This window comes from Anser anser, assembly GCF_964211835.1.
Source record: "Anser anser genome assembly, chromosome: 7".
Taxonomy (NCBI): Eukaryota; Metazoa; Chordata; class Aves; order Anseriformes; family Anatidae; genus Anser; species Anser anser.
The window spans coordinates 35,830,669-35,856,625 of NC_139727.1; the positions used below are offsets into that span (position 1 = coordinate 35,830,669).

A 25,957-nucleotide genomic window follows, 5' to 3' on the forward strand; every position below is an offset into this window, starting at 1 on the left:
TTTTCCTCCTCCTCCTCCTCCTCCTCCTTCTCCACCTCCTCCCGCCGCGCCCGGCCCGCGGCCGCCATCTTAGAGGCGGGCAGAGGCGGGCGGAAGGGGCCGGGCGGCGGCAGGGAAGGGACGTGGCCGGGGCGCAGCCATGGCGGCGGCGAAGCCCGGGGCTGGTGGCGGCACCAACCTCCTCTTCTCCTCCTCCGCCACCGAGTTCAACTTCACCGTGCCCTTCATCCCCGTCAGCCAAGCCCCGGCCGCGCCGCCGGGCCCCGCTCTGCTGGCAGCGGGTAGGTGGCGGGGGGTGAGGGGGGAACGGGGCTGCTGGGTGCCTGCTGGGGGGGACACGGTGGCAGCGACCGGTGTGGGGGCACCGGGGGGCGAGAGGGGTCTCTGCGCCTCCTTCTCCTTCTGTTCTTCCTCCTCCTCCTCCTTTCCTTGCCGGAGGCGTGCAGCAGCCGCTGGAAGCTGCCGCTGCTTCTGTAGGTGACATCTAGACATTAATTATTTTAAATTTTACTGGATTGGTACATATTGAGTCCAAAATCCAAGCCTCGATTTCAACGCTGTCTTATCTTAGGTAGGGTAAGTATTAATGTATCAGGAAATAAATGGGATACGTCTCTGTAGGCTTAACAAATATTTGCCAAGTGTGGCTTCAAAATGTTCTTTAGATCTACATTTCCTGGAGGAGAGAGGGAATGGAAGCATTAGAATAGTATTCCTACTTATTTGAGGTACCTAGCTGATGCATTTACTAATGCTGTTTGTTCAGTACTTACATATATTTTCTTGCAAATATAAATTGTTTATTGTTTTAGTTTTTAATGGCAAGTCTGGAAGGTAGCACTGCATGGATAACTCTCGTGTGGCAGCTTCGAGAAGGCTAGCTAGGGAGAAAATCTGTTGATAGGATTTCAGTAATACGGTGTGATTAACTGTGTGCTCTCCATTTCACTTAAGTTTTGGTTGGATGCAGGTCCCTAGTCTTGCAGCTGGAGTGAATTTCCATGCCAAAGGTCTACCGAGGTTATGCCACATCCTGTATTTATTCAAGAAAGGCCCCCTTCCTGTTACATTCTGCTTCTGTGGTCCCTCGCCTTCCCCCTTTGTCCAGCCAGCTGTCATAGGGGTCTGGCTGCGTAGAGCAGTTTGCATCTTGCATCACGGTCTGAAACAGGAAGGAACAAGTCCTAGGGTTTGAATCCTAAATTGTAATGGGGATCGGTCTCAGGAACTGTTTGCCATCCACCTGAGAGCTGACGTTTGGAAGCTGTGTGTTAATCTGGTATATCTCAAGGAGTATTACGTGCTTTGGGCTGTGCGGTTTGAGGAGAGAAGATGCGTTCTCTGGTTCAAATGCAGACGAAGTAACCAACCTCCGTAGTGTAGGATGAGAGGAGCGCTGCCAGCGAGGAAGTGGACTTCTGCTGCCTGTGATTGTCGGGTGGCAGTCTGTGAGTGACGAGGTGCCATCTGTGAGGGGTGTACAGGCAGCTGTCACACAGTCACCGTTGAAGAAAGACTGTTCTGTGTAGGAGATGAATACTGCCCTGGATGACAAAGCTGCAGAATCACAGGATTTTTTTTTTCAATTGTATTAAATGCTTTTTCTGCCAGTCTATGCATATGTTTCAATGTAGATTTTGCACATTAGAAAAAAGCAATGTAGAAAGTAACGTGCTGTGTCTGAAAACCGTGTGTGTATACATGTACATAGACAATTTTTGTCAACCCCGTTTTCTAGGAAATGTACGGTTTGACTAAATTTCCAAAACGTAGTTGAAATTTAGGTTGGGTGGGAATGTGCATTTGGTAAAGGCCTTGAAAACTCCTCAGCGTGTTGCTGTGTGTTTGTCACGATCTGACATTGCGGTGAGATGAATTGCCTGCTCCGCTACCGGTTATTTTGGAAAGTGGAGAATTGGCAGTGAGGTATGCAGTTTGCTCCTCTCTATTCCACGGTGTTTATGAAGTATGAAGGGAAGTAGAGACTTCTAATCATGAAAATAAGACCCTTTATTAAGTACAAATGGCTATTCTGCTTGTAGCCGGGAGGTGATCCAGAGGCCTCAATTTGTAATGGTCATTGCTTATAAATGGCTTTAATGTTCTGCACATGATGATTCACATACAGGCATTTGGGGGTTTGTTCCTCAAAGCAGCATAAAACACCACAGGTGAAAGTAAGAGAAAATGGTAAGTACAGGTGATGCTTGCCTGAAATTGATGCCACCTGAAAAGACAGCTAAATAAAAGATGGTTACAATAGTCCGTTTTAATCATGGCAGCTGCTGTTCTCGTTAATTAATTAGAACTGCAGCTTCCCAGGGAGACTGCTCTGTGGATTCCCCCCTGCTCCCTTGGTACTCTCTATTCCTGTTGGCTGCAGATGAAGACATTTATTATTGGCCACATGTGGCTGCGGAGATGTTTGGTGTCTCTCTTTGACTGGGGACTGAGTAGCAGAGAAGCAAGGATAGCTCTGTGGTTTCACCCCCACTGCCTGGGGATTGTTTGACTGCTGGAGCAGTGACAACACTCTTAAGGCTTCTGTAAATTGTACTGGCTGCTTGCAAGGTGCTGTTCCCTCAGCAGCGACACTCACACCACCCCAGGTCCAACTCAGTTTATTGTGAGAACATCAGCCTCCTTGCCTTTCCAAGTGCTACTGGGTCACTGCAGAAAACTGGAATTGTCCAGGAGCTGGTTTAAGTACTTTCTCGTGATGCAAAAGGACAGTTATGGCCTTGCATGATTTCAAGCCCTCTCCTGCAATTATGCAGGATGGGGACTTAATTTTCTGCTCCAGAGATTTACCTCTTGTGCCAGTCTAGAGTAGGGTTTTCAGACAGACCTGGAATAAGTCTCACTTATCAAATGACTTGGAGTGATGAATTTTGGCCACCGTGCAAATGAAGTGGGAAACTTTGTGAGAAGTTTGCTGAAGGGTCGGGTGAGAATGACCTTAATCCACGAAGTGCCATAACTGGTAGGCATGATCTGTTTGGGATTTAAGACCTGGTTTTGAATTAGATCTTGGAAGTCTAGAAATTTGTAGCATAAAGTCCTATGGTTAGTCACTGGTTTCATGGTAAGAGGAAATGAACCAAAGCTGCTTTTGCATTTGATAGGTATTGAAAGGGATTTTAGTGCCCTGGAAGCAGAGTTCTTTGCTAAAACTGGCTTGGGAAGGTCCTGACTTGAGTCATACTTGGGTCTCTTTTTTCAAACTTTTAGCTTTTGTTACTTTGTATGTATGTACTGAATGAGTTTCGTGGTCTGTTTTCAATGTTCTTGAAGACTTGGCAGCTTTTGTTTTCACGTTATGGCACATTTAATCTTCAAGGATATCTAAGATTTGTAATTCTTTTGGCTTTATGGGGTCCAGTAGAGTTTTGGAAATAGACGAAATGTTCTGTAACATTATCAGCTATGTATAGTGACTGGTTTGAACCTCTCAGGACATCTCTAGTGATCTTTTTCTTGTTGTTTTTGCAGATGATTCTGCAGACGTTGGTGAAGAGGACAGCTTCTTGGGTCAGACCACTGCGAGCCCAAATCCACCACAGACTTTCAACTATTTCTCTCAAGTACCTAGCAGCAGCGATCCCTTTGGAAGCATTGGACAGCCGCCCCTAACAACTGTTGCACCGCCTGCTGGAGCGCCGGCCTTCTCCAGGCCTCCGGCTTCCCTTCCACTTGGGTCTGGGCCGCAGGATGGGCAAAATGCCTTCTCACCGCACGTTCCCAAGTCCCAGGCCTCTTACGGCGCACCACCTACTTCACAGGGGGGAATGGCGGCCTACCAGACCCCTCAGCAGAGCTGTCCCCCACCTGCAAATGTTTCTGCTCTCCCCCACGGCACGTCTCCGCAGGGGTATAACCCTTACCGCCACACCACCCTGAGCAGCAGAGCTAACCCCTACCTTACTCCGCCGCAGCTGCAGCAGAGTCCTACGCCAGGCCAAGCTGCTCACCCGCCGTCCTCTGTACCACCTGTGCAGATGTACCAGACACCTCCGGGGTCATTGACGCAGGTAAGGAACTTGCTCCTGACACGGTGGAACCAGAATATAACAATTTCAGACGCTTTCCTGTCTGAATTGCTTATCTTACCTTAAAGATTCCCCAAACCCACCCCATTCCCCAAAAAGGAAAAAGCAACAACAACAAAAACAAAGCAAAAGGAAAAAAAAAAGACCAGAAGAGTCTTGAACTATTTCCTATAGCAAAATCTTTTAACTGGAACTAGCCTGGAACTATTGCTGTAGGAAAACATCCCGATCTTTGAAGTGAATGTACCCTGGTGCTGTAGGTATGTGAGCCTCTGACTTCAGGAACAAAGCCAGGTTGTGAAGTTCTGTTGCTTGTTCCAGTCTGTTACCACACTTTGCTGCTGTTTCAGCTGTGCTAGTTCATTGTTTGTGCCTCTGATGTAAATCAGATCATTAAGCTCTCACAAAATATGAGCTGAGAATACCTCTTCAAGCTGATTTTGCTGGTGAAGCCGGTGCTTTCTGAAGTTATGGTCCAAGTCACGCAAATTATCAGCAAGATTTTTGAAACACACTGGTCAAGGATTGTGTGTGATGTAAAGCATTAATCTCCATCCTTTATTACCTTCGTAATATCATTATTAGAGTAATGTGAATGTGTTAGTAATAACCTGACAAGTTCTCCATAGACCAAGATGACAAAAATCGTTTTTATTTTGCCTGAGCTTTCTGGCTGTTATTGCAAGTAAGGAACAGAGAGATTATATAGTGGCAATAAACATAGCAAAGGCAGCAAAACCTGAACAACCAGGAGTTTAAAAGAATTTCAGGACTTCTTTCTACTTGATTTTACGTATTGTTTGTTATGTTTGTTTATTTGAAGGTATTGGCCAAAGCAGTTTTTACTGCTGACATCACTTGCCGTTAACTGTACTGAGATGTTTGTACAATTTGTATGCCATCAGCACTGCGTAAACTATAGTCCTTTCAAAATCAGTTACTTGGATCACTGAGGCTATGCTGAGGTTTAAAACCTGCATTTCCTGATCGTTTTGCAGGAAGAGAGCTCTTACTGAGGGTAGTCCTTGTTAAAATCAATTATTCTTTATGCAAAAATGTTAAATATGTTCTTCTCATTAATCATTTACACGTAATATGTTTTCATTGTCAGATCTGGTGGCTCTCAGAAGTAAGGTCAGCCTGAGTTTTGAAAGCATAAGAGAATATTTTACATTTTACTGTCTTTAAGTAAGCAAGGTGCTAGACTGTAACAGCTTTCAACAGTATATGTGGGAAGAAAATTCACATCCATTAATTGGTAACGTGTAAGTTTTGGACAACGTAACAGAGTGGACAACTTGTCTGTAACATTTTTTGATTAAAAGATAATGTTCTTGGAAAATATGTTAGAAATAAAGGCTCAGAACGCCCTTTGTAAGATAAATCAGTTATGTAAAAAAGCAGCCGTACAGGGTTGAGGGGCTAACAATGTATTTTCAGTTTCCCCAGCCTCAGTCGCAGCTCCCCGCTCCCAGGCCGGCGGGTCCACTGGTCCCGGCACCTCCTGTTCTGCTGCAGAACCAATATGAGCCTGTTCAGCCCCACTGGTTCTACTGTAAGGAGGTGGAGGACAAGCAAGTATGGATGCCATTCAGCCTTCTGGATTCTGCAAAACTAGAGGAAGTCTATAATTCTGGTAGGTTGTGAACATTTTAATTGTATCCTCAGAGGTGAGCGAAAGAAACTAGACAGAAGATACTAATGTCACTTGCGTATGAAAGAATGACATGGCAGTAAGGAGTAATGTTAGTGTATATCTCAAAGATCTGTTTTGTGACACTTACTGTGAATAAATTGTGGCAAATTATCTGTTGCTCGATGCTGTCAGTGTGAAGATGTACATCCCTAATGGATATCGCATTTTCACATGTACTACTTATCATTTTCTCATTCCTTTTTCGTTAAACCGTGCCAACACTGGAGTAAATATTATGATTTGGGAGTCGTTTAAAGCTTGTGTGTGGTTGTGTGTATGTGTCCATGGACATACAGAGCATATGGAAGCATTTTAGTAGCTACACATTGGTTGCCTGGGAGTCTGAACCTTCTCTTCCATAATATAAATATCTGTCTTAATGTCTTATTATTGAGAAAGAGAGAAAAAAGAGTGCCTACATTAGGATTGTAACTGAGCGTGGCTTTTGTGTCACAGTCCAGCCTGATCCTGAGAGCGTGGTGCTGAGCACTGACGGGGGACGCTATGATGTGTACCTGTATGACAGAATGAGGAAAGCTGTCTACTGGGACGAAGAGCCTTCTGAAGTGAGACGGTGCATGTGGTTTTATAAGGGAGACAAGGACAGTCGCTTTATTCCTTACACTGAGGATTTCAGTGATAAGCTAGAGGTTAGTATTACTTTAGCATAAACTTCATGAAGAACTTGGAAGTAATTCGTGTTTGTGACCTTAGAATTACCTCCTTTTGTTTCATTACAATGACTTCCCAAATGTGCTTTCTGAAACATGGTTAAGCAAATCCTGGGAAGTGGAGTGGCTAGGAAACTGCATTTCTCACGTGCAGGTCTTGCAGTGCTCTTGCCTAAAATCGACTTGTGTAGTGCTTCACCTGTGACACTTCTGAATAAATAAACCTATGTAAATTATGACCTTAACATTACAGCTAATACACAGGGCCAAAACTAATCCGTCTGAGAAGGTGTGCTGATTTCATGTAACTTGTTTTCTGTTGCAGGCAGAATATAAAAGGGCTGTAACTACAAATCAATGGCACCGTCGACTTGAATTTCCAAATGGGGAGACAATTGTTATGCATAATCCCAAGGTAATATGTTCTGGCAATTGGTTCTCACAGAATGCATCAGGGGTGAATGCACGCGTGGACGAGAGCATAAAGTGAATGCGGTGTTAGTCTTGCTTGAAATTTGCTTGTTTATTGTTTTGGATATGTGTGTATTAAAGATGATAATGCTTATAGAAACTGAACTCCTGCTTGATTCAGTGTGCTGTCACAGGATTAAAAGTGCTTTCTGAAATCTAGAAAGAAAAAGGGTGTAGATTAGTTGAAATACTTACTAAGCATAACTGGCAGCAAACAGGAGGCAATTTAAATTACTTTAACCTCAGACTATCTGTACCAAATGGAAGGTAATTAAAACAAAGAGCTTTCATGTGGGGAAAGGCATTAATCTAATGAAGGAAATTACTTTGCATATCGAAGTCATGAGAAGTCTTCCACTGCAGCTATTTTTAGGCCATGAGAAAGTAGAATAGGAGTTAAACTCAACAATCCTTGTGGGTCCCTTCCAACTCGGGATATTCTATGATTCTAGAATAACTTTAAAGCTTTTTTTTATACTATAACTGTTCTGCTGGTAGTCTCTTGTGATTAAACTGTGGACTTCAGCCTTATCGACTAGTGTTGTTAACTGTTCCCTTATCACAGATGCAATAATAAATGAAATTGAAAATAATAAAAAATCAGGGTTGTTCCTACATTAACCACACGTTAATGTAGGTTTAGAAATTTCATCCAGTAATAACCCTAGAGAAGAAGCACTTAAACCACTTAGTTTCAGACTGTACCAAGCCAGTGTAAGTCTTATGAAGAGTCATGCTATGGAATTCATCACTTTTTAGGGTTTCTAGGTTATTTCAAATGTTTTCCTTTCCTGAAAAGTACTGCTCACTTTTTTGCCTTGAGATAGAATAATTGTAAATAGTGGTCAGCTTCTTCACAAAAAAATAGTCATCTGCTAAGGAACAGTAGGCACTGGAGTCCAGGAAAGAGGACCCTGAATAATACTTGCCTGAGGAATTAAAATTGTTCAGAATCACTGAGCAAGCCAGCACCTTCAGCTAGTGGTTACTTTAAGTCATGTGGTTGCTTTTCAATATAATGAAAATTATCTGTGTTATTTCACAGTCTGGCTTGGAGGAAGCTGTGTGGAATAGTCCATGGGGTTTTGTAAGACTTTTTTTTTTCATGTGTGCTAACTGAAGAAATCATTTGAGCTTCATATGCAAGTCAAACAATCAAACAAAAAGCATGTTAAACCACGCAATGCTTCTAGACTACCAACACAAATCATATATGTCTTTTGTATTTATAATTGGAAAATGTGTTCTTTTCCAGGTCATAGTTCAGTTCCAACCTTCTGCCACGCCAGATGAATGGGGCACCACTCAAGATGGTCAGGCAAGACCAAGGGTAGTAAAACGTGGAATTGATGATGACCACGATGACATTCCCGATGGTATGTGATTAGTGCGTGGGGGTCTGCAGCTTCAGCTGTCAGTTCGGTTCAGTTCAGGAGCTGGACAGGAGCGGGTGGAGCAGCAGTGCACTGTTTGTGTCTAGAGACTAAAGGTTAAGGTTGCTCCTTCATCTGAGCTGCTTGCAAGAGGTTATTTGGTGCCGTTTTCTGATCATAGCAGTCTTGTGGGCTGCGTGGTTTCCTGATCCCACGCTGTGCGATAGGTGTTAGGGAGCAAGTAAGGTAGCTTGATTCTAAGCTTCACTGCTGCAGTAAATGTTGGCACTCAGAATTTTTCCTTTTCTCTCTCTCCAGGAGAAATGGCCCAAATTGACCACCTAGTATTTATGGTTCATGGCATAGGTCCTGTATGTGACTTGAGATTTAGAAGCATTGTTGAATGTGGTAAGTTTTTCCTTGTTTAGTTGGCAGTTTTATTCTTAACTGTTTAAAAGTAGATCTCTTAATCAAATAAAGATGTCTTCAAAAAATATATATATGAAAAGGTTTTTACTGTTAAGTTCAATTTCTGGTAGGGTTTTTTTCCCCAGCTATTTTCCAAAAGTAGAATCTGTTTTGTCAAATTTTCAACTTTGATTGTTGCTATGAATTCCTCAGTATTAGACTTGCAGAGTGGTGGTTTTTGGTTATTGTTGTTTGTGTGTTTTTAAAATACTCTAGGACTATTGAGTGAATTAAGAAGGCCATGCCTGGTCATGAAGTAAAAATGCATTTTTTGTGACTTCTAAATGAAGCTTACTAAAAAGACAATTGAAAAAAAAATCTTTCTTATAGCTACAGAAGTAATATTTGCAAAAATTTTTCCGCTTTGCCATTTTCTTCATTTGTATTTTGATTGTTTGTTGAAATTGGGGGAGGGAAAGAGAATACCTGTAATTTTGTGTTATTTGAGCACTGCTACCACTGGATTTTCATGACTTTGCTTCTCTACAGTTGATGATTTTAGGACTGTTTCTCTGAAGTTGTTACAGACTCACTTCAAGAAATCTTTAGAGGAACGTAAAGTGAGCAGGGTGGAATTCCTCCCCGTTCACTGGCATAGCTCTCTGCATGGAGACGCAACAGGTGTAGACAGGTGAGTACATTGTTTATTGTCTCAGAGAAGTAAATAGAGAAGTTAATACGCTTGTTAGGCTAGATGAATAAATGTATGACTGGGTCACAAAAAGAATCACAATTTGTTTTGTAATTGACACTTTGATGGAGAGGACAGTTTTCTCTCTGGTACCTTTCTGCAGTCTCATTAAGTCAGACTGTAGGAGCCCTCAGGGTGCTCTTTCTGAGGAAGCCCTTTGTCTCCCTTGAGTAGTACCTGGATTATGACTAGGCAGTTGAACTGAGGTTTCTGTTTGTTTTTTAAAATAGTATCTGTATTTGGATAGAAGTGTTACAGAATTTTAAAATCTATTTTTAAATGTTTCCTGGTGCTTGACCTTTCTAGCTATTTTCTCTTGCTCAAATATTGGGAATTAGTGGTTGCAGGGGTAGGAACCTGCACCAGTTGGAGTGTGCTCTAGTGTTTAAGGCTCTCTATGCTGTTCTAGCTCAGTCCAAGTCATCTTGATTTTCTAGAGTCTTAGCCTTGTATTCTCATTGGAACCTTGCATTATAATGAGGAAGGATCCTCATTCTGTTAATCGAACCAAGCAATGCTAATAGAGGCATTCTCAGTTCTCTAATAATCCCATCGCAACTGCCTAAATCCAGACAGGTAGATAGTGTTGCCAATTTTTTTCTCTCAAAAAGAATATTATGTTGCCTGTTACATTTATGGAAGCAGCTCGTTGTTTTTTGATGGGTATCTTTTGTTTGTTTTTAAGCTGTAAAAGTTCAAAAACGTGTTTGAACTGGGAGTGTACTGGCAAAAGTTAGAACTCAGGCTGATATAAAAGTACGGAGTTTGGAGTGTTTTGGAATGTACTTCAATATTAACCTGAGTTCCAACTTGCAAATCATCTTGTCTTTCACCCCATTAAGGCCTCACTTCCCCTCTCATACTTCCTTTCATCTTTAATTTTTGAGTGTTTTTGCACTTCTCTTACCAATCTTCTCGCAGAACTTCCCTGTGACATCAACGTTTGAAGAGATTATTTCAGGCATCCATTCAGCCTGGAGGGTGGGGAAAGGGAGCCGTATCTTTATCAGATACGTCCTATCAGCAGAGTACACTGATGTATGAATATGCAATCGGGCCTGAAAGCTATATGCTTTTTAAAATGTCTGGAAAGAACATATCTGTGGTATTTAGACTGCAGCTTTAGAAACTGTTGTTTCAAAAGTTAATAAAGTACCTACCTGCATTTCTTTAAAGGCATTCATGCCTCTAATGCTTCTGTGTTACTAGGAACATAAAAAAAATCACTTTGCCGAGCATTGGACGGCTGCGCCACTTCACCAATGAGACACTCCTCGACATCCTGTTTTACAACAGCCCCACCTACTGTCAGACGATTGTGGATAAAGTAGGGATGGAAATGAACCGCTTGTACGCACTTTTCATGAGTCGCAACCCCGACTTCAAAGGGGGAGTCTCTGTGGCTGGACACAGCTTAGGTAATTATTTAGAAAACTCTTAGGATAAAACCAGCATTCCTACGCTAAGGAAAATGGAACCTTTTGTTAAGCATAAGACTAAAGTTAGCTGATAGGCTGTGACTGTCTTCCAGAATACTGCTAACTAAAAATTAAGCACCACTCAATAGCTATGTTTGTAAAGCTTTGTGAGAAGTTCATACTTCCTGGATACGTGTATATTTGTCCCTGCATTAGTGTTCTTCACGGAGACTTAATGTCTAATTTGTGTTTAAAAATTGATGGGTTATCTGGTGTCATGTTGGGTGGGCAACCTCCTTAGTAAAAGTAAAGCCATTTATATGGGTTTGGGCCAGGACTTTTCTTCCAGTTTGGTAAGCAGTCTAGGATGGTTAAGGAAAGGTAGTTTATACTGCATAAAGCTATTACACATAAGCAGATTTTGTTTGCTTTTTGCTGAGAATGGTCATGTTCCTGTGTGTGTTGGTTGGTAGTGTGTTGATCTCTTTTGATCAGTGTATACATCGCTGTTACCGCTGCATATAAACCCTGCTTTGTATTTAGGGACAGGAAAATCTGAAATTTTTCTTAAAGGAACTTTAATTCCTGTTTCCAGGTTCCTTAATTTTATTCGACATATTGTCTAACCAGAAGGACTTGGCTTCATCAGTAAATACTGGGGCTTTCTCTGGTGTTAATGGGACTGTAAAGGATGTGGCTATTCATGATAAACAGGTACCTTGCATGCTAGTCTTTCACATCAAATAGATCTGATACTTTCAGCATCTATTTCTTATGCTGTTAGACTATTAGCTGGAACACTGTTGTGGGTTCTGATAGTGCATTTTGACATGTTAACAGTAACGTGCCATTTTGTAAACATTGTCAAGTATCAGTACAAGCTGTCTGCATCTCTCTGAAGTTCCAAATAGACCAGTCATGGGATTTGGTCATGAGCATCAGCTTTGACCCTTGTGGACACGTAACTTGGTCTTCACAGTACCTGAATGGTAGGGGAGATATGTAAGAAGGAAAGAATTTTATCTGTTGTCAAGCTTGATGTGGTAACCAGTTGTCTGATCATTAAATAAATAAATAGTTGTGAGTGTTGGAAAGCTCAAGAAACCTCTTGCCTCTCTTACTAATTTTTAAATATGTATTTTACTGGTCTATTAGTAGTAGAAAATCTGTACCCTTCTTTACTAAAAATGAGCATAAATTAACAAAACTTATTTTATAATAATGTTTTTAAGAGAAAGTAATGAAATTTGCATTTATTTGTTGCATATTGGCTTTTCACTGTCCAATGATGTGACTCTTTCTTTGTTGTCCCATTAAGATGACTGAAGATACCAGTTCCTTGGGCTCCTCAATTACTACTTCTGGTGATGACCTTTGTGAGCCTGAAATAGACGATGATGTTCCTACTTTGCAGAAGACTCTGGAAATGCTTAGTTTATCAGACTATGCAAGCACATTTGAAAAGGAGCGAATTGACATGGAGTCTCTGGTACAGTAATGTTCAGTTGACTTACGGGGATTGACAGGGTGCAGATATTGTGGGTTTTGTTGTTTTTGTTTGCTTTTTTGTTTAGTGTACCATCAAGAATGAACATAGTTGCAAAGGAAAAATAATTAATGCCTGACATGAAAAATAAATGTGATGTGACTTGGGTTTGTTTGTTTTTCAGTTATGTTATGTCACTGTGTATCATGGATTTTTATTTTTTTGTAATTTCTGTAGCTTTATAAAATGATGTAACAAATTTATTTGATAATGAGGAATGATATATGTTACTAGAAAAGTTATAAAGTATACTTTGTGTGTGTGTATATATATATATTTTTTTTTTTTCTTAAGCTGATGTGCACAATCGATGACCTGAAGGAAATGGGGATACCTCTTGGACCAAGAAAGAAAATAGCCAATTTTGTAAAAGACAGAGCAGCCAAGCAGGTAAATATATTTTTCAGGAGTGAAACAGGGAGTTGTTGAGCAAAGGTAACTGACTTTCTTGCTGTGGAGTAGCTTCTGTTCTTAACGTGCTTTTTAGCATCATGAAAATATTAGAGGGCTTTTGATAACTGTGGGGAAAAAGGTTTTTTTTTTTTTTTCCTGATTCTAAAACCTGTCTCAAAAGGAACAAAAGAGAGCAGCAGCAGAAAAGAAAGCAGTATTGGCTGCCACCCTCCAAACTCAAGAAGCTTCCCAGAAGGCAAAAGAGACAGTTACTTCTATTTCCCCTTCGGAGTCGGGTCAGCAGCACTCAAAGAGGAGGCTCCCAGTTGGTGCGTCTGTTTCTTCTGTGAACATTGACTATGAGTATTTTGAAGTTGGAACTGGCCAGGTGAGACTACATAAATTGAAATGATTAGTCTGCAACAATGTTGTCCTTCTTATTTGTTTGTTTATTTAAACATGTTGGTGACTTTGCCCTACTTAACTCTTGCGCAATGATCAAGGGATGTTTACGTAGAACTTTACACTTTGGAGGGAGGGAGGGAGGGACGGCTGGGACTGTGGGTTAGATTACTGAAAAACAAAGCTATAACAAGGATGCCAGTACAATTATTATTTAAAAAAAAACAAACACTTTCAGCAGCAAATGAGCTATAAAAAGGATTCTGTTCCAAAATCAAAAGTCTGAATGCCATGACACTGAAGGGCTCTGTGGCTGTATATTTAACATAGTAGCCTAAATTGGTCTATAGATGATGTTATACTTGTTTTACCTCAAACTTAACTCAGAAATCAAGCCTCGAATGCTTCCTGTTCAAATAAACTTTTAAAAAATTTATTGCTTAATGTTTATATATCTCTATCTTTTGTAATTAGAGATTTTTAGAAAAGCATTTTAATACTATAGTGTTAAAATGTACTAGTACTATAGTATTAGTATGGGGGTGCAGCAGTGCAGCTGAAACCTCCTGGAGGTACTGTGAGCATGTGGTTGATTTAATACACATCTTGTTTTTCCTTCTTAGCTAAGCATGATATTAACTAGCTCGCAGTGCTGAGAAATTGTTTGTCTAACTTCTGTCTGGTAGGTTTCAGTAGTTTACAATGCATTGGACTTTGAACCGGATATTTTCTTTGCTCTTGGTTCTCCTATTGGTGTGTTCCTTACTGTGCGAGGACTGGAAAAGATTGATGAAAACTACAGGCTTCCGACCTGCAAGGGTTTCTTCAATATTTATCATCCAGTGAGTAAGCAGTACTTTTGAGATTTGATTTTAGCTGATGCAGACAGCAATATAGAATACTAAGTTAAAACCTCCTGAGCATTATACCTCCTTTCCCCCTACATACATTTCTCAAAAGACCCTTTAAAAAAAAAAAAGACCTATCTGGAATGTGTATTTCAGATATTTGTGATCTTTACAGCAAAAGTGAAATAGTGTTGGCTCATAAGTTCCATACCTGTGAATAACTTCATGATATTTGTCCTGTTCATTTTGGAGCTTAAACAACATTTTTTTCATTAATTTCAATCTATTCTTGAAGATTTTGTAAAGTGCTTGTGTTTGAGCCACTTACCAGACTTTTCTTAGTTTCTAGGTTGATTCTGGGAAATGTTAAAAAACAGAATAAAAAAAAAAATGTGAGTTTTGGAAATGCACTACATTTGTCCTCTTCCATCCTGTCTTGTTTAGGAATTAAACAGTGACAAGTTGGTAGAGATCGTTTCCCTGTTATGTTCTTCTCTTAGAACCTCTGTAGGAGAACAAGACCTAATTAGCTAATGAACCTACCTAATCTTACAACTAAACTAAATTTTCATGAACTGGGTTTCTGTAAAAATGAGAAACTTTTGAGAGAACAGAATTCTAAAATAGTTGACCTTCTCTACTAATTATATATAGGTGTTTTTTCACTGAAATGTGATGGTTAGAATAAATTTTAAGATAACTAAATGTCAATCTGTTGTTTCTTAACAGCTGGATCCAGTAGCTTACAGGTTAGAACCAATGATCATTGAAGACTTGGATTTAAAACCAGTTCTTATTCCGCATCATAAAGGCAGAAAAAGGCTTCATCTAGGTAAAAACTTATTTAATATATGGCTCTCACTCCTAACTTACTCATTTGATGCATTAGAATATTGCAAAATTTCAAGAGACTGGGGAGTGTTCCTTGATACGTGTCTCTGTGATCACTTGTTCTGTTCTCCCTAATTTCTAAGAAAATGAGAATCAGAAACTAAATTTACTATGGTTTTTACCTTGTTCTAAATTACCTCCATGAGATGTTTAACCAGTCTTTTCAGTATTGGAAATGTTGATGAAAAAGGCAGTTCCATAGCTTGGTGGGCAGGGATCGGGTTTTTCTTGCTCGTGAGTACACATCAGATCAAGGTGATCTAAATTTTGCATACTTAGATAAGGAAAGTCAATTTTGCTGTTTATTTGACTGTCACGGCTGCAGAAGTTCTGAGCCATTGTGCAAGTGCCACCAGTATTGAATGGCACCTGACTCGCTGCTGACACATTTACTGAGCTGTAGCAGAATTACAGGCTAGAGTTGCCCTGGAGTGCTTCTGAAAATTCACTACTGCTGCAAGAGTCATTGGCAGCACTTCTGTTCTGCTCTGCTGGAGCTTGGGACTGGTCCCTCTGTTCTTCAGTGTAGGGTGTCAGCAGGGATTGTGGGTGGTTGTGTTGAGGGATTGGCTGGGGTAGATAGTGTTGTGGACCCTGCAGAACCTGCTCTGGGACCGTTTCCTGTGACAGTAGGTGTTGACTCATTGACCCATACAGTGAGAAATTAATTGTACACTAATTATATTTCATCTAATCTTTTCCAGTGGAGTAGAGATACAAGAAACACATGTTCATGACGTAGCTTTCTTCTGATAAATGGGATGTTTGTTGAATGGAGTTTAATCATTATGGTTTTAGTTTAAGATTTTAAATCCTCCTACTGTGGCGTTCTTTTCAGAGTTGAAAGACTCTCTCTCTCGTATGGGATCTGATCTGAAACAGGGTTTTATTAGTTCTTTGAAGAGTGCCTGGCAGACCCTTAATGAATTTGCACGTGCCCATACGTCTTCAACTCAGCTACAAGCAGAACTGGAGAAAGTAGCTAACCAGATTAAAGAGGAAGAAGAAAAGCAGGTGGTAGAAGGTATGTGGGCACATTTCTGGTTTTATAATTTATTGTTCTCAAATTAATAGAAACTTGAGTACCCTAGCACATGTTTGCTGCTGCTTTTCCTGACCCTATTAAGGGGGCCTATGTGGTTTTGGAGTATTAATGTTAAACATAAGATCTACTGTGTATTTTTTTTCCCTTTTAGGAAAGGAAACATTGACAGCTTTTATTGAAGGGCTTGAGTTTGTCTAACCTTTTAACTTTCCAGTAGAAAAGTTTTGATCTGGCAGGTTTCCAGATCAATTGTTTTCTTTCCTCTCAGGACAACTTAATACAAATAAATATTTATTTCTGGGGTTTATTCTCTTTAGTAATCTTCTGCTGAGTTGTGGGATGAATTGAGAAGCATTAAAGTACGTTCTCTAACAAGGGAAAAAATGGCATTGAGAAAAATCTGCATGGGTCAGGTATAAATGCTGTCCCTGGTTATAACAAAAGCAGGCTTCCTGGTCGTGAATTATCTGTCAATGTTTAATAATGCTGGCTTTGTCTATACTTACAAAGGAAAAAAAACAGACCTTGTGGTTGAAGTTGAGGATAGTGATTGACTCTGTTCTAGCGGGTTGTGTATGTATATATATAAACAGAGTTTGTTTGAAGAAAGCCCACGTGTGTGTGTATATATATATATATATAAAATTATATAAAATTTCAAAATATTTGTTTGTGGAGTGACTGGATCAGTCTGTGCACAAACAGTGAGGTTTATTTTTTAAATGGTTTAGCTGTTCCTTTATGTGGGCTTTCTTCAAACAAACTCTGTTTAAACTGCTATGAAAGAAATAAGCTTATAGTTCCAGTAGATTTCTGATTATGCAGTGATGTGCTAGTCAGTTAAATTTGTCCTATTGCAAGCACTTGGAAATTATAATGGGGAGAATGAGTGATATTTCTTGATTGTAATCAAGCAGGCTGTGGTTGAAAATAGTTGAAATCTTGAAATCTGTAATTGTAGCTGAAAAGATCACTGAAAGTCCAGACCCTCCAAAAGATGAGGATTTTTCAGTGAAGGTTGGAATGCTGAATGGAGGACGTCGCATTGACTACGTTCTGCAAGAAAAACCAATAGAAAGCTTCAATGAATACCTTTTTGCTTTACAGAGTCATTTGTGCTACTGGTAAGAGGAAATATGCGTGATTCTATAAATACTACTTTCCTGATGTAGTTGTCTGGGTTTAAATGTCAAAAATTATGCCCTAATGCATAATTGGAGTACATTTTGACAAAAATAGCTGTGTTTTTATACCCAAATATGTTTTCAGACTTGTTCCAGGTGTCAGTGTATGCACGTGATTTAGGAGACCTGAATTTTCTGGGTCTCTGTAGTATTTGAAACTTTTTTGAAAAGATGGCTGTCCAGTTGGACATGAGGTCCTCATCATTTAATTCTGAAATAATCTCATGTTTGGAAGAGGTGGTCTTCCCACTCAAGCATACTGCGGAGATAAATTTGTTATACTCTGGATGGTCAAGTATTATATGATTGAGACATTCAAGTATGAAAACAAACGGACTGTCCAGGAATGTTAGTGTCAAGATGTCCCACCTAGATGTTACTGGATTAGCTAGTTTCATTTCAAATAGAACTATGTGTTAGCACAAAGTAAACAAATCTATGGTCCTGTTTGCAATTAAGACATTTGCATACAGGTCTGTTAACTTTAAAATTCAAAATATGTAACTTTAGCTACAATCATTTTCAAAACAAGGAGAGCTTGGTGAATATTTTTCCAACTGAAAGTGTGGTCAGGCGCTGGGACAGGCTCACTGATCCTGCTGGAGTTCAGGGAGCGTTTGGACATTGCCCTCAGGCATAGGGCCTGATTTTTGGGGGATCCTGTGTGGAGCCAGGAGTTGGACTCAATGACCCTTGGGGGTCCATTCCAGCTCAGGATATTCTATGATTCTATGAACTGTAGTTTTTCAAATAAAACCATTTGTGAAGGAATTGTATTAGACTACAATGCTTTACAAAAGTTTATTACCTCTTCATGTTCAAGTAAAATTGCTGGATATGCAATCCACCATTGCCTTATCTGGATTTGGATTTACTTATTTTTAAGTGAATAAGTTGCAAATGGAGAAAGTTGTGATTCCTTTTATAGGAGTAGAAGTTACTGTTGACCTGTTGTGTTTGCCATTGTGCAGTGAGTTGTCTTTTTTTTTTATTGGTATGTTGTCTTATGCATTCTATTGCTGCCATAAAATTAAGCACGCATGAACATACACAAGATGGGGAATGGTAGAACAAAGGGTATGCAAACAGTATTTGGCAACATGACAATGCACCTTTATACATAATAAGCTTGAGTATCAGTTGCTGACCTAAACAAAATGATACTGGTGAAGGGTCTGTGTGTGTCTTTTTTGTCTTTAAGTAAACAAAACACTAGTCTCTTTCTGAGTTGAGCAGGTGCTGTACAAGGGGTGCTCTATTTTTTAAAATAATTTTAAGGTATTTATTTCCAATATTGAATAATTTTCAGAGGTAGGCACGTTTTCAGAGGGTAAAATACGGAATTTGAAGGCGTTACCTGCAGGGGCTTATTAAGGTCAGTATCAAGGCTGCAGTGCTGCTGAGCACTGTGCTCTGGCAGAGCTCCCTGAGCAGTCGGTGACCCAGTGGTGGCAGTGCTGTCTCACAGGTGGAGTTGAAGGAATGGGAGCTTTATTCCACCAGGTGGCAGCCAATCATTTCCAGGTTTTAAAAACTGGCTTCCCATTTTCTTTATTCCCCCCCTTAATTCATGACCCAAATTTGTGATTTTTTTTTTTTATTTTGCTTTGTTTGAGGAGGGTGGTGAGGAATGCCCGTAATTAAACTGTGCATTGCAGAGAATGGAGCTTCCACGTTGATCCCTCTGCTCACTTGTTTTCATGCTTGTTAAATAGCAGAGACCATCAAGAAATGTAGCTGCCATATCCAGATTCAACTATGGAAAATGTCTGTGGACCCTTAGCTTGCATGTTGAATTCTGTATTTGTTCTCTGTGAATGATGTTCTTCACATTTGGAGCATTGCCGTTCTGACCATCTAAATCTTTGCTGTCTCCCTATATAACTTCTTTTAAAAGTAACGAGATGTTATCCATAGAATCACAGAATGGCTTGGGTTGGAAGGGACCCTGAAGATCATCTAGTTCTAAGGCCTCTGCCATGGGCAGGGATGCCAAAATTTATTATTTTGTCTGATATTTTTATTATTTAATAATAATGTTGTTATTATCTAACAACTCGTGCAGCTTGGAACTTTGTTAAAACTTGCCCATTAAGAAGGGAGGTAAAACAACTTGGAAGCATGGCACTTGAATTACATTAATCTTTAAATGTTTTGAGAAATTCCTTTTTTTTTTTTTTTGGTGATGGTAGTAAGGAGGAGAAGATGGCTATGGATATTTACTACAGCCTTGGCTATGTCTATTTAATCTATCTTATTTACAAGAAGGTGCCAGCCAGTTAGGAGAGAAATAGTAGAATTTTGCTAATAGAAAGCTGAATTTTGACATTGGAGTGATAGATGCAGTGGAGTAAGTAAAATAGGAAAGTTTTGACAAGCTGGTGGAATATATTCAGGAGCCCATGGCAGACAAACAGCAATACGATATTTGAGACAAGTGAGTAACATCAAAGAAGTGTATAGAGAGGGGAATTTCAAGTTCCAGCATAATAGGTGTTAGGGAGGACAAGGTGGGGGAAAATACCTTAGTAAAAGGTAAACATGTAGGCTAGGGATAACAGCAGAGGTGATGTAAAAACGGATGAAGAATTGTGGTTCAATAAGGAAGTTGGTAGAGCTAAGGCCACGGTCCCAAAAGAGAGGGACAAGGGTGATAGTTAATGCAAACAGTTTGGAAAACTGGGGTGGGATGAAGTATGCTTTACAAGAGTTAGAATATGGGCCATACCAAATTAACACTTTTTTTTTTAATGCTCCATAGGGCATCTGAAGACACTGCCTTGCTGTTTCTCAAAGAAATATACAGGACTATGAATATCAATCCTGAGCAGCCGCAACATTGATGTATGGGTACATGAATTTGTAAGTTTGTTCTAATATGACTTATGTATTCATATCAAACTCACCTGCAGCTTAGATCTTTTTACTTTCCCCTTTTCCTCTGAAATGTAAACTATGAAGCAGTTAACTGCAGAGTGCATGATTTTGATTGAAAAAACCATTTCTATTTTTAAATGCAAGGGAAGTCTTAGAGTACTCCCTTCCCTTCACAAAAGGTGTTTGATACAGTTCTTGGTATGATGTGATAATTGCCAGTACAACTCTAAAACGCAGTCTGTCTTTATTCTGTTGTTTCTTCCTTAGTCTAGCTCTTCAGTGAATGTTCAAGTATAGTAAAACTTGGAGATACTGGATATGATGAAATTTCATTTACAGTGCAGTAGATTGAAGAGCACTAAGAGTGTTCTAGTGTTGTAATACGCAGTTGTAATATTGGTTGACCAACTGCTCACATGTATGCCAGGGAAAAGTCACTTCTCACCTAAGAAGCTGTTAAAATTGATATTGATAAACTAATGAATGAGACCTTTACTGGTATCCCTTTATGCTTGTATAGCTAAGAATTTCAGCAGAACAAATGAGATGTGGTAGCATGGAATTTGGTTCACTTTGAAATAAAATTAAATGCACCGCATAATTGAGCGTCTTAAATGTGAAATATACTTGCAGGTATTTTTATTTTAAGGTGCGTGTTTCCTAGCTAAGGATCTGTGCTGTACCACTTTGCATCACTGGATGTGGTAGAGAAGACTGTATTCTCTTTTGAAAGGCAAGGGGCAAGAAATACGCACTGTGTTGCCTTTTTTGGAATTGTACAACAAGATAGTTTCTGATGTATTTCTCCATTTTTCAGAAGAACTGATAGCATCAAGGTACATAAATACCTGACATGAAGAGAAATATTTGACTTTTCAGAGGGACATTCTAGATATCTTTACTGTACCACGTTAGTAGTCTTCTGTAACAGAATGCGTCTGATGGCCAGGTGATGGCATCTTTTTTTTAAATGAAATGTTGTAGCTGATCAGGTGTTATTTTTATTTAGCGTGGCTAAATAGTAGGAAGAAGACGCTGGCAGCACATCTTTGACAATAGTGCATCAGTTATCACAATGGCTTTTGCAGACTCTCAAGTCATAGCTGCGCAATTTTTCTTTGCTTTTGTTTCTTTATGACAGCTTAGGGTGAAATTGTATGGAACTCACTGATACAGAAATAATGTTCTATCTCAATTGGGGGGCATGGGATGTAGTAATTTATCACTACAAAACCAGAAGTGGATTTGTTGCTTAGCTTCAGCAGACACTGGGATAATTGTATTTTCGAGAACACCACAGTTGGAAGATAGTTTAGCAGGATGTCACGCAAGAAAGCACAGTCAAGGATGTCTGTGCAGCTGTAATACCATTAGGAATCACTCAGAACTTCTCTTAGCTCTTGCTTGATTGTACAGCACTTGAGGCTAGCATTCAGATCCCAGAAGTTTGAATGGGAGGGCATCTAGGGCCCCCTGGGATGCACGTAATGAAAAGCAGTATCTTGGGAAGGCTGCGCACTGCAAGACCAGGATCCTTTTTTACATAAGGAGAAACATCTCTGCATCCATTGTGTAAAATATTCTTGTGTAAGTATTCTGCAGTAGGAAAAAAGGAAAATTGCAATCAGGAAAATTACAACCTGCGCAATCAGGTGGGGTTGGCCTCCTCCATGTGAAGGATGAATTTTGTAAGCAAAAAGAGGAGGTAGGGGACCAGATCTAACGTACAGCATCTGTTGCACAGTATGTTTGTATAGTCTTCTGTCCTGGGATGTTTTTTTCCTTGAAATCTGTTGGTAACTTACTCTTAATTAGGTCAAGTCGGTAGTATTTTCTATCTCAGCTAAAATTACATATGAGAAGAATATGTTGCACTAGCAATTGGTGAGTAGCCACCAGTATTTATTTGCTTCTACTCACTGATAAAATAGTACTAAAGGTATTTCACCTGTTTTTGGGTTGGGGTGGGGTGGAATACAGCAGCGTTTTAAAGCTCTGATGTATAAACTAAGTACTTCTGTCTCTGAATACAGTAGGATAACTTAGAACCATAAGTAAAGAATCTAGTAGTTTATTGATATGTGTAGTGAATGATATCCTATGAGCAGTTGTAAGCTCTTTCTCTTTGTAATTTTAATTGCCTGTTTGTGTACACAAAAAGTAGGCTTAAGGAGATTTTTATGTTTAAAAACTGATCAAAAAGGATGATGGATTTTTTTGATCTTTTTGACTCGTATTGAATTTGAGTATTTTATTTTATTAGTACTACTACAGGAATTCAAAACTTGATATCTTCACATTTCCCTTATGTACACGTTTTATTTTCTCTGCACAGCCATACCTGTTGGCCTGACAGATCTGCTGAAAAACATTTCGAAGAACGTCTAGTATTTTCATAGTCAGAGGTGACGGGATGAGCACCAGACTCTTTTCCTGCAGTCCAGAACTCGCTCGGATTCTGCCTTCCTGTGTCACTTCAAGCAAACTTCTGAAAAGATCAGCACCGTCATTCAAGAGATGGCTGGAATGACACGATTTTGATCTTATCAGTTTAATTGTACAGTTGCCAAATATAAAGTGATCGTTGAAGAGGTTCTTTGGCATGCAAATCATTACTTCTCTCCTTCCTTCTATCTCAGCTGGCTGTCAAACGTGCTTTGTCTATCAAGGCAGCATGTCCTTATTGAAAAGGACTTGTTGAGAAACAGCAATAATCTGCTTTTCTTGACACGTTTGTTGGTCCACCTTTTAATAATGAAATGTGAACTGTAGTTATAACCATCTTTAACACAGATGACACAAAGCTGTTCCTATTTACTAAAAACTAGCAACCAGAATCATTTTCTTACTATTGTAAGTGTTATGGAGATTTTATAAAGACCTTTTTAAGCCTCTGTTATGAGTTTTATTATTTTTAAAGTAGAAATGAATCTTTGATTTTGAAAACGTTAGAAGTTTGTTACAGCTAGTTCAGTGTTCACACTTCCTGAAATGAAGAACAATTTAAAATAACATTTTGGTCTAGTAATTAATGTAATTTTAGTGAAACTAGGCTGCAGCTGTGAGAACTAAAATACTTACCTTGACCTTGCAGTTTAATATCTCAAAATAGTAAATGTAAATACAGGAATCTGAAGCTTGGAGGTGCTAGATAACAATCTAGGTTGAGAGCATCAGTCCAGGCTTATTTATTACTTAATGAAGTTGAGATGAGTTGGGTAGCATGAAATCCTTTGAATTGGTGTCTCTGAATACTGAGCTTCTGTAGCTTTCTTCTAGCTTCAACTTACATGCAAATTGTGGCTTTTCATAATATTAATGACTTAACCTTACTACTGACTATTTGCTTCTGTTATTGCAGTAAATGCATTTTGAAATGCAATATTTTTTTCGTAGTATATGTAAAATACACATTCTTGTGTATATATTTTGGTTATTATAATTAAAAATACCTTACTTCCCGTGGCTCTTTACAGCAAAGTTTCCTATTTCATCACAGAGTAGGCTGGAAAGGACCTCTGGAGAGGTTCCTTAGTCCAACTCCCCTGCTCAAAGCAGGGTCAGCTTAAATCATATGGCTTGGGGCCTTGTTCAAAGACAGTGATCCATCACTTCTCTGGGCCTTATTCTTATGTTTACTGCTATCGCTATTTTTTTCTAATATATAATTGTGATTTCCCAGGTGGAGCTTGTCTGTTGCCTGTTGTCTTTTCGTTGTGCATCTCTAAGAATAGTCTGTCCCCCTTCTCTCTATCCTCACATGAGATAGTTGAGGACGAAAATGTGATTTTCCTGTTTGGCTTCTCAACCCTTTCCTTGACATCTCCTTTCACGCAATGTGCTGTGGCCTTGTGGCCATCTTGGTGTTCCCACTGGACTTGCTTAAGTTTGTCAAAGTCTGTCTTGTTCTGGGAGGCAAGTTTGTCAAAGGAAGTTTTTTCTTTAAGAACAACATATTTTGTGTCTTTGTAGACCTTTGAAGACCCAAGTTTTGTGAGCCTCACCATCTGCTTTATTAGATAGAATTGAAATTAATATTAATAATATATATATAAATAATTATAATATATATATATAAAGCAACAAACCCTCAAGCAAACAAAAACAAAACAGTGGCCTCATTTTCATCTTGGGTATCACGAGGATGGATTTTTCAGCTCTGTGTAGCACTAAATAATCTGATGAATTACATAGCTCTGAAATACGGGTTTACGTAGCTCTGAAAGTGCCTTACTCACTTTCTTATATTGCTCCAAAGCTGATGGGCTGTGATACGGACCCCCGAGAAAGAACACCAGCACAAAGGACCAGTAAAATTTTAATGGGTGTGTGAGAATTGTTGCAGGGGACCCTGGCTGGCGAGGAGCATGCTTTGAAAAGGGAAGGATGCACGGGGGGAAGTTGCATCTCTGCTGGAGCAGAGAAACATTTTGGGGAACATAGCATTAGAATCGGTTCTAGTTTTAAAAATAGAAATTTGATTGCAACTACAGGAACTAGCAATTCTTGAATCTAAAAGCAGATGCCCATGTAACCTATGATAATATAAAAAAAATTGAAAACGTTTGACTCCAATTTTTTTCTTTTTTGAAAGGGTGAATTTAAATCTACTACAGATGCATCTGTTCCTTCATCAGCAGAAATCCTCTTAGTGTGCTGCAACAACTTAGTAGGGAGACCATATACAGCACATATTTTTCTAAATACAAGTAGTAGGTCTTGTGATCCATAACTGAGTAGGCACCACTAATTAAACTTTTTAGCTATGTAATCTATATACAGAAGATTTAAATTTCCTTTGCTACGCTTTAATCTGTTCTGAAGTGATCCCAGGGCTAATATATTTTTTTTTCTTCTTAAACAATTCTCATAACATTATAACAAAGAATGCATGCAGGAACAAAAGGCTATGGATGATTTGCCCAGAGCCACAGAAGTGAAGGGCACAGGCTGCAACACTACACAGGGTGAAGAATAAATTGGGGTGAAAAAAAAATAAAAAGGAAAAGCTATTCAGTTTCCAGTGAAAGGTCCCCTCTCTTTGGTCCTCCTTCCATAGGCTTGTGCAGACTGATACAGTCAAGTTCTCCAGTGAGGCCTCGTGGAAAATTAATTTTCATGGGGAAATGTTTATAAATGAATTCTAAGGTAAAAATCGGAGCCTCTCCAAGAAATCCAACACAACTCCCAAAGATTCCCATTTAAATGAAATCAAATCTTTCACTGAAAACAGATTCCTTTGGAAAAACCTTGTGCCTAGCTCAAGCAAAGAGCTCGCTCCTGCCCCTCAGCAGCTGTTGACTCTGCTGGCACTGAACGTTTCTTTCCTCTGGAAACCTCTCCTAGCATATCTCTTTGTAAAAGAACCACAGGCAAATAATTTCTGCTTGTGCCGCGTGACGTTTTGCATAGTGTTGAAGTTTCTCAGTAGCTGCTGCTAGTGTTGTCCTGATCCTTTTTTCCCGGTGAATGTTATATTAATATTTATAACTGTGTCTGCAGTATGACAAACGTCTTACAAATTCTGTCTAAAAGGATGCTTTCATAATAATGTTCTCCTTGATTTCTCCCCATATGTTATTTTTTTCTTGTTGTGAATAATAAAATATAGCCTTTTGTTTTTCCTTAATAACAATCAGCAGTTAGTGCCAGTGACAAGGTGTTAGTCTGGGGAGACCGGGTGTTTGAATGTAACAGGAATGAGCATTCAAGAGCAGCCCTCTGGGGTGCTGCATTTCTCAGACCAAGCGAAGTATCCTCAGACTTTATTTTTTATCATCACTTTGAATTAGGATATGTTCCCCGAACACTAAATAAAAAAATAAGTGTCCTATGGATTCTTGCTTAATACTGAGAAATACTGCTTCAAATATGTGTTCTGATTTCAGTATTCAAAAGCCTTCTTGCCATATTTACACTTAGCTGAAAGTGTGT

General features: G+C 39.4%; 1 protein-coding gene across 1 annotated transcript; it reads left to right on the forward strand.

Annotated features, from left to right (window-relative positions):
* Positions 1-17: 17 nt before the first annotated feature.
* SEC23IP (SEC23 interacting protein) lies at positions 18-25,881 on the forward strand. The gene is made up of 19 exons (XM_083843493.1): positions 18-281; positions 3,493-4,031; positions 5,490-5,685; positions 6,202-6,395; positions 6,742-6,831; positions 8,143-8,263; positions 8,579-8,668; positions 9,218-9,359; positions 10,629-10,837; positions 11,433-11,551; positions 12,156-12,326; positions 12,678-12,773; positions 12,958-13,164; positions 13,865-14,020; positions 14,756-14,858; positions 15,756-15,941; positions 16,924-17,086; positions 19,908-20,008; positions 22,359-25,881. Exons 1-18 carry the CDS (start codon positions 140-142, stop codon positions 19,987-19,989), a joined length of 3,006 nt encoding a protein of 1,001 aa, XP_083699619.1. The 5' UTR covers positions 18-139; the 3' UTR covers positions 19,990-20,008; positions 22,359-25,881.
* Positions 25,882-25,957: the final 76 nt, after the last annotated feature.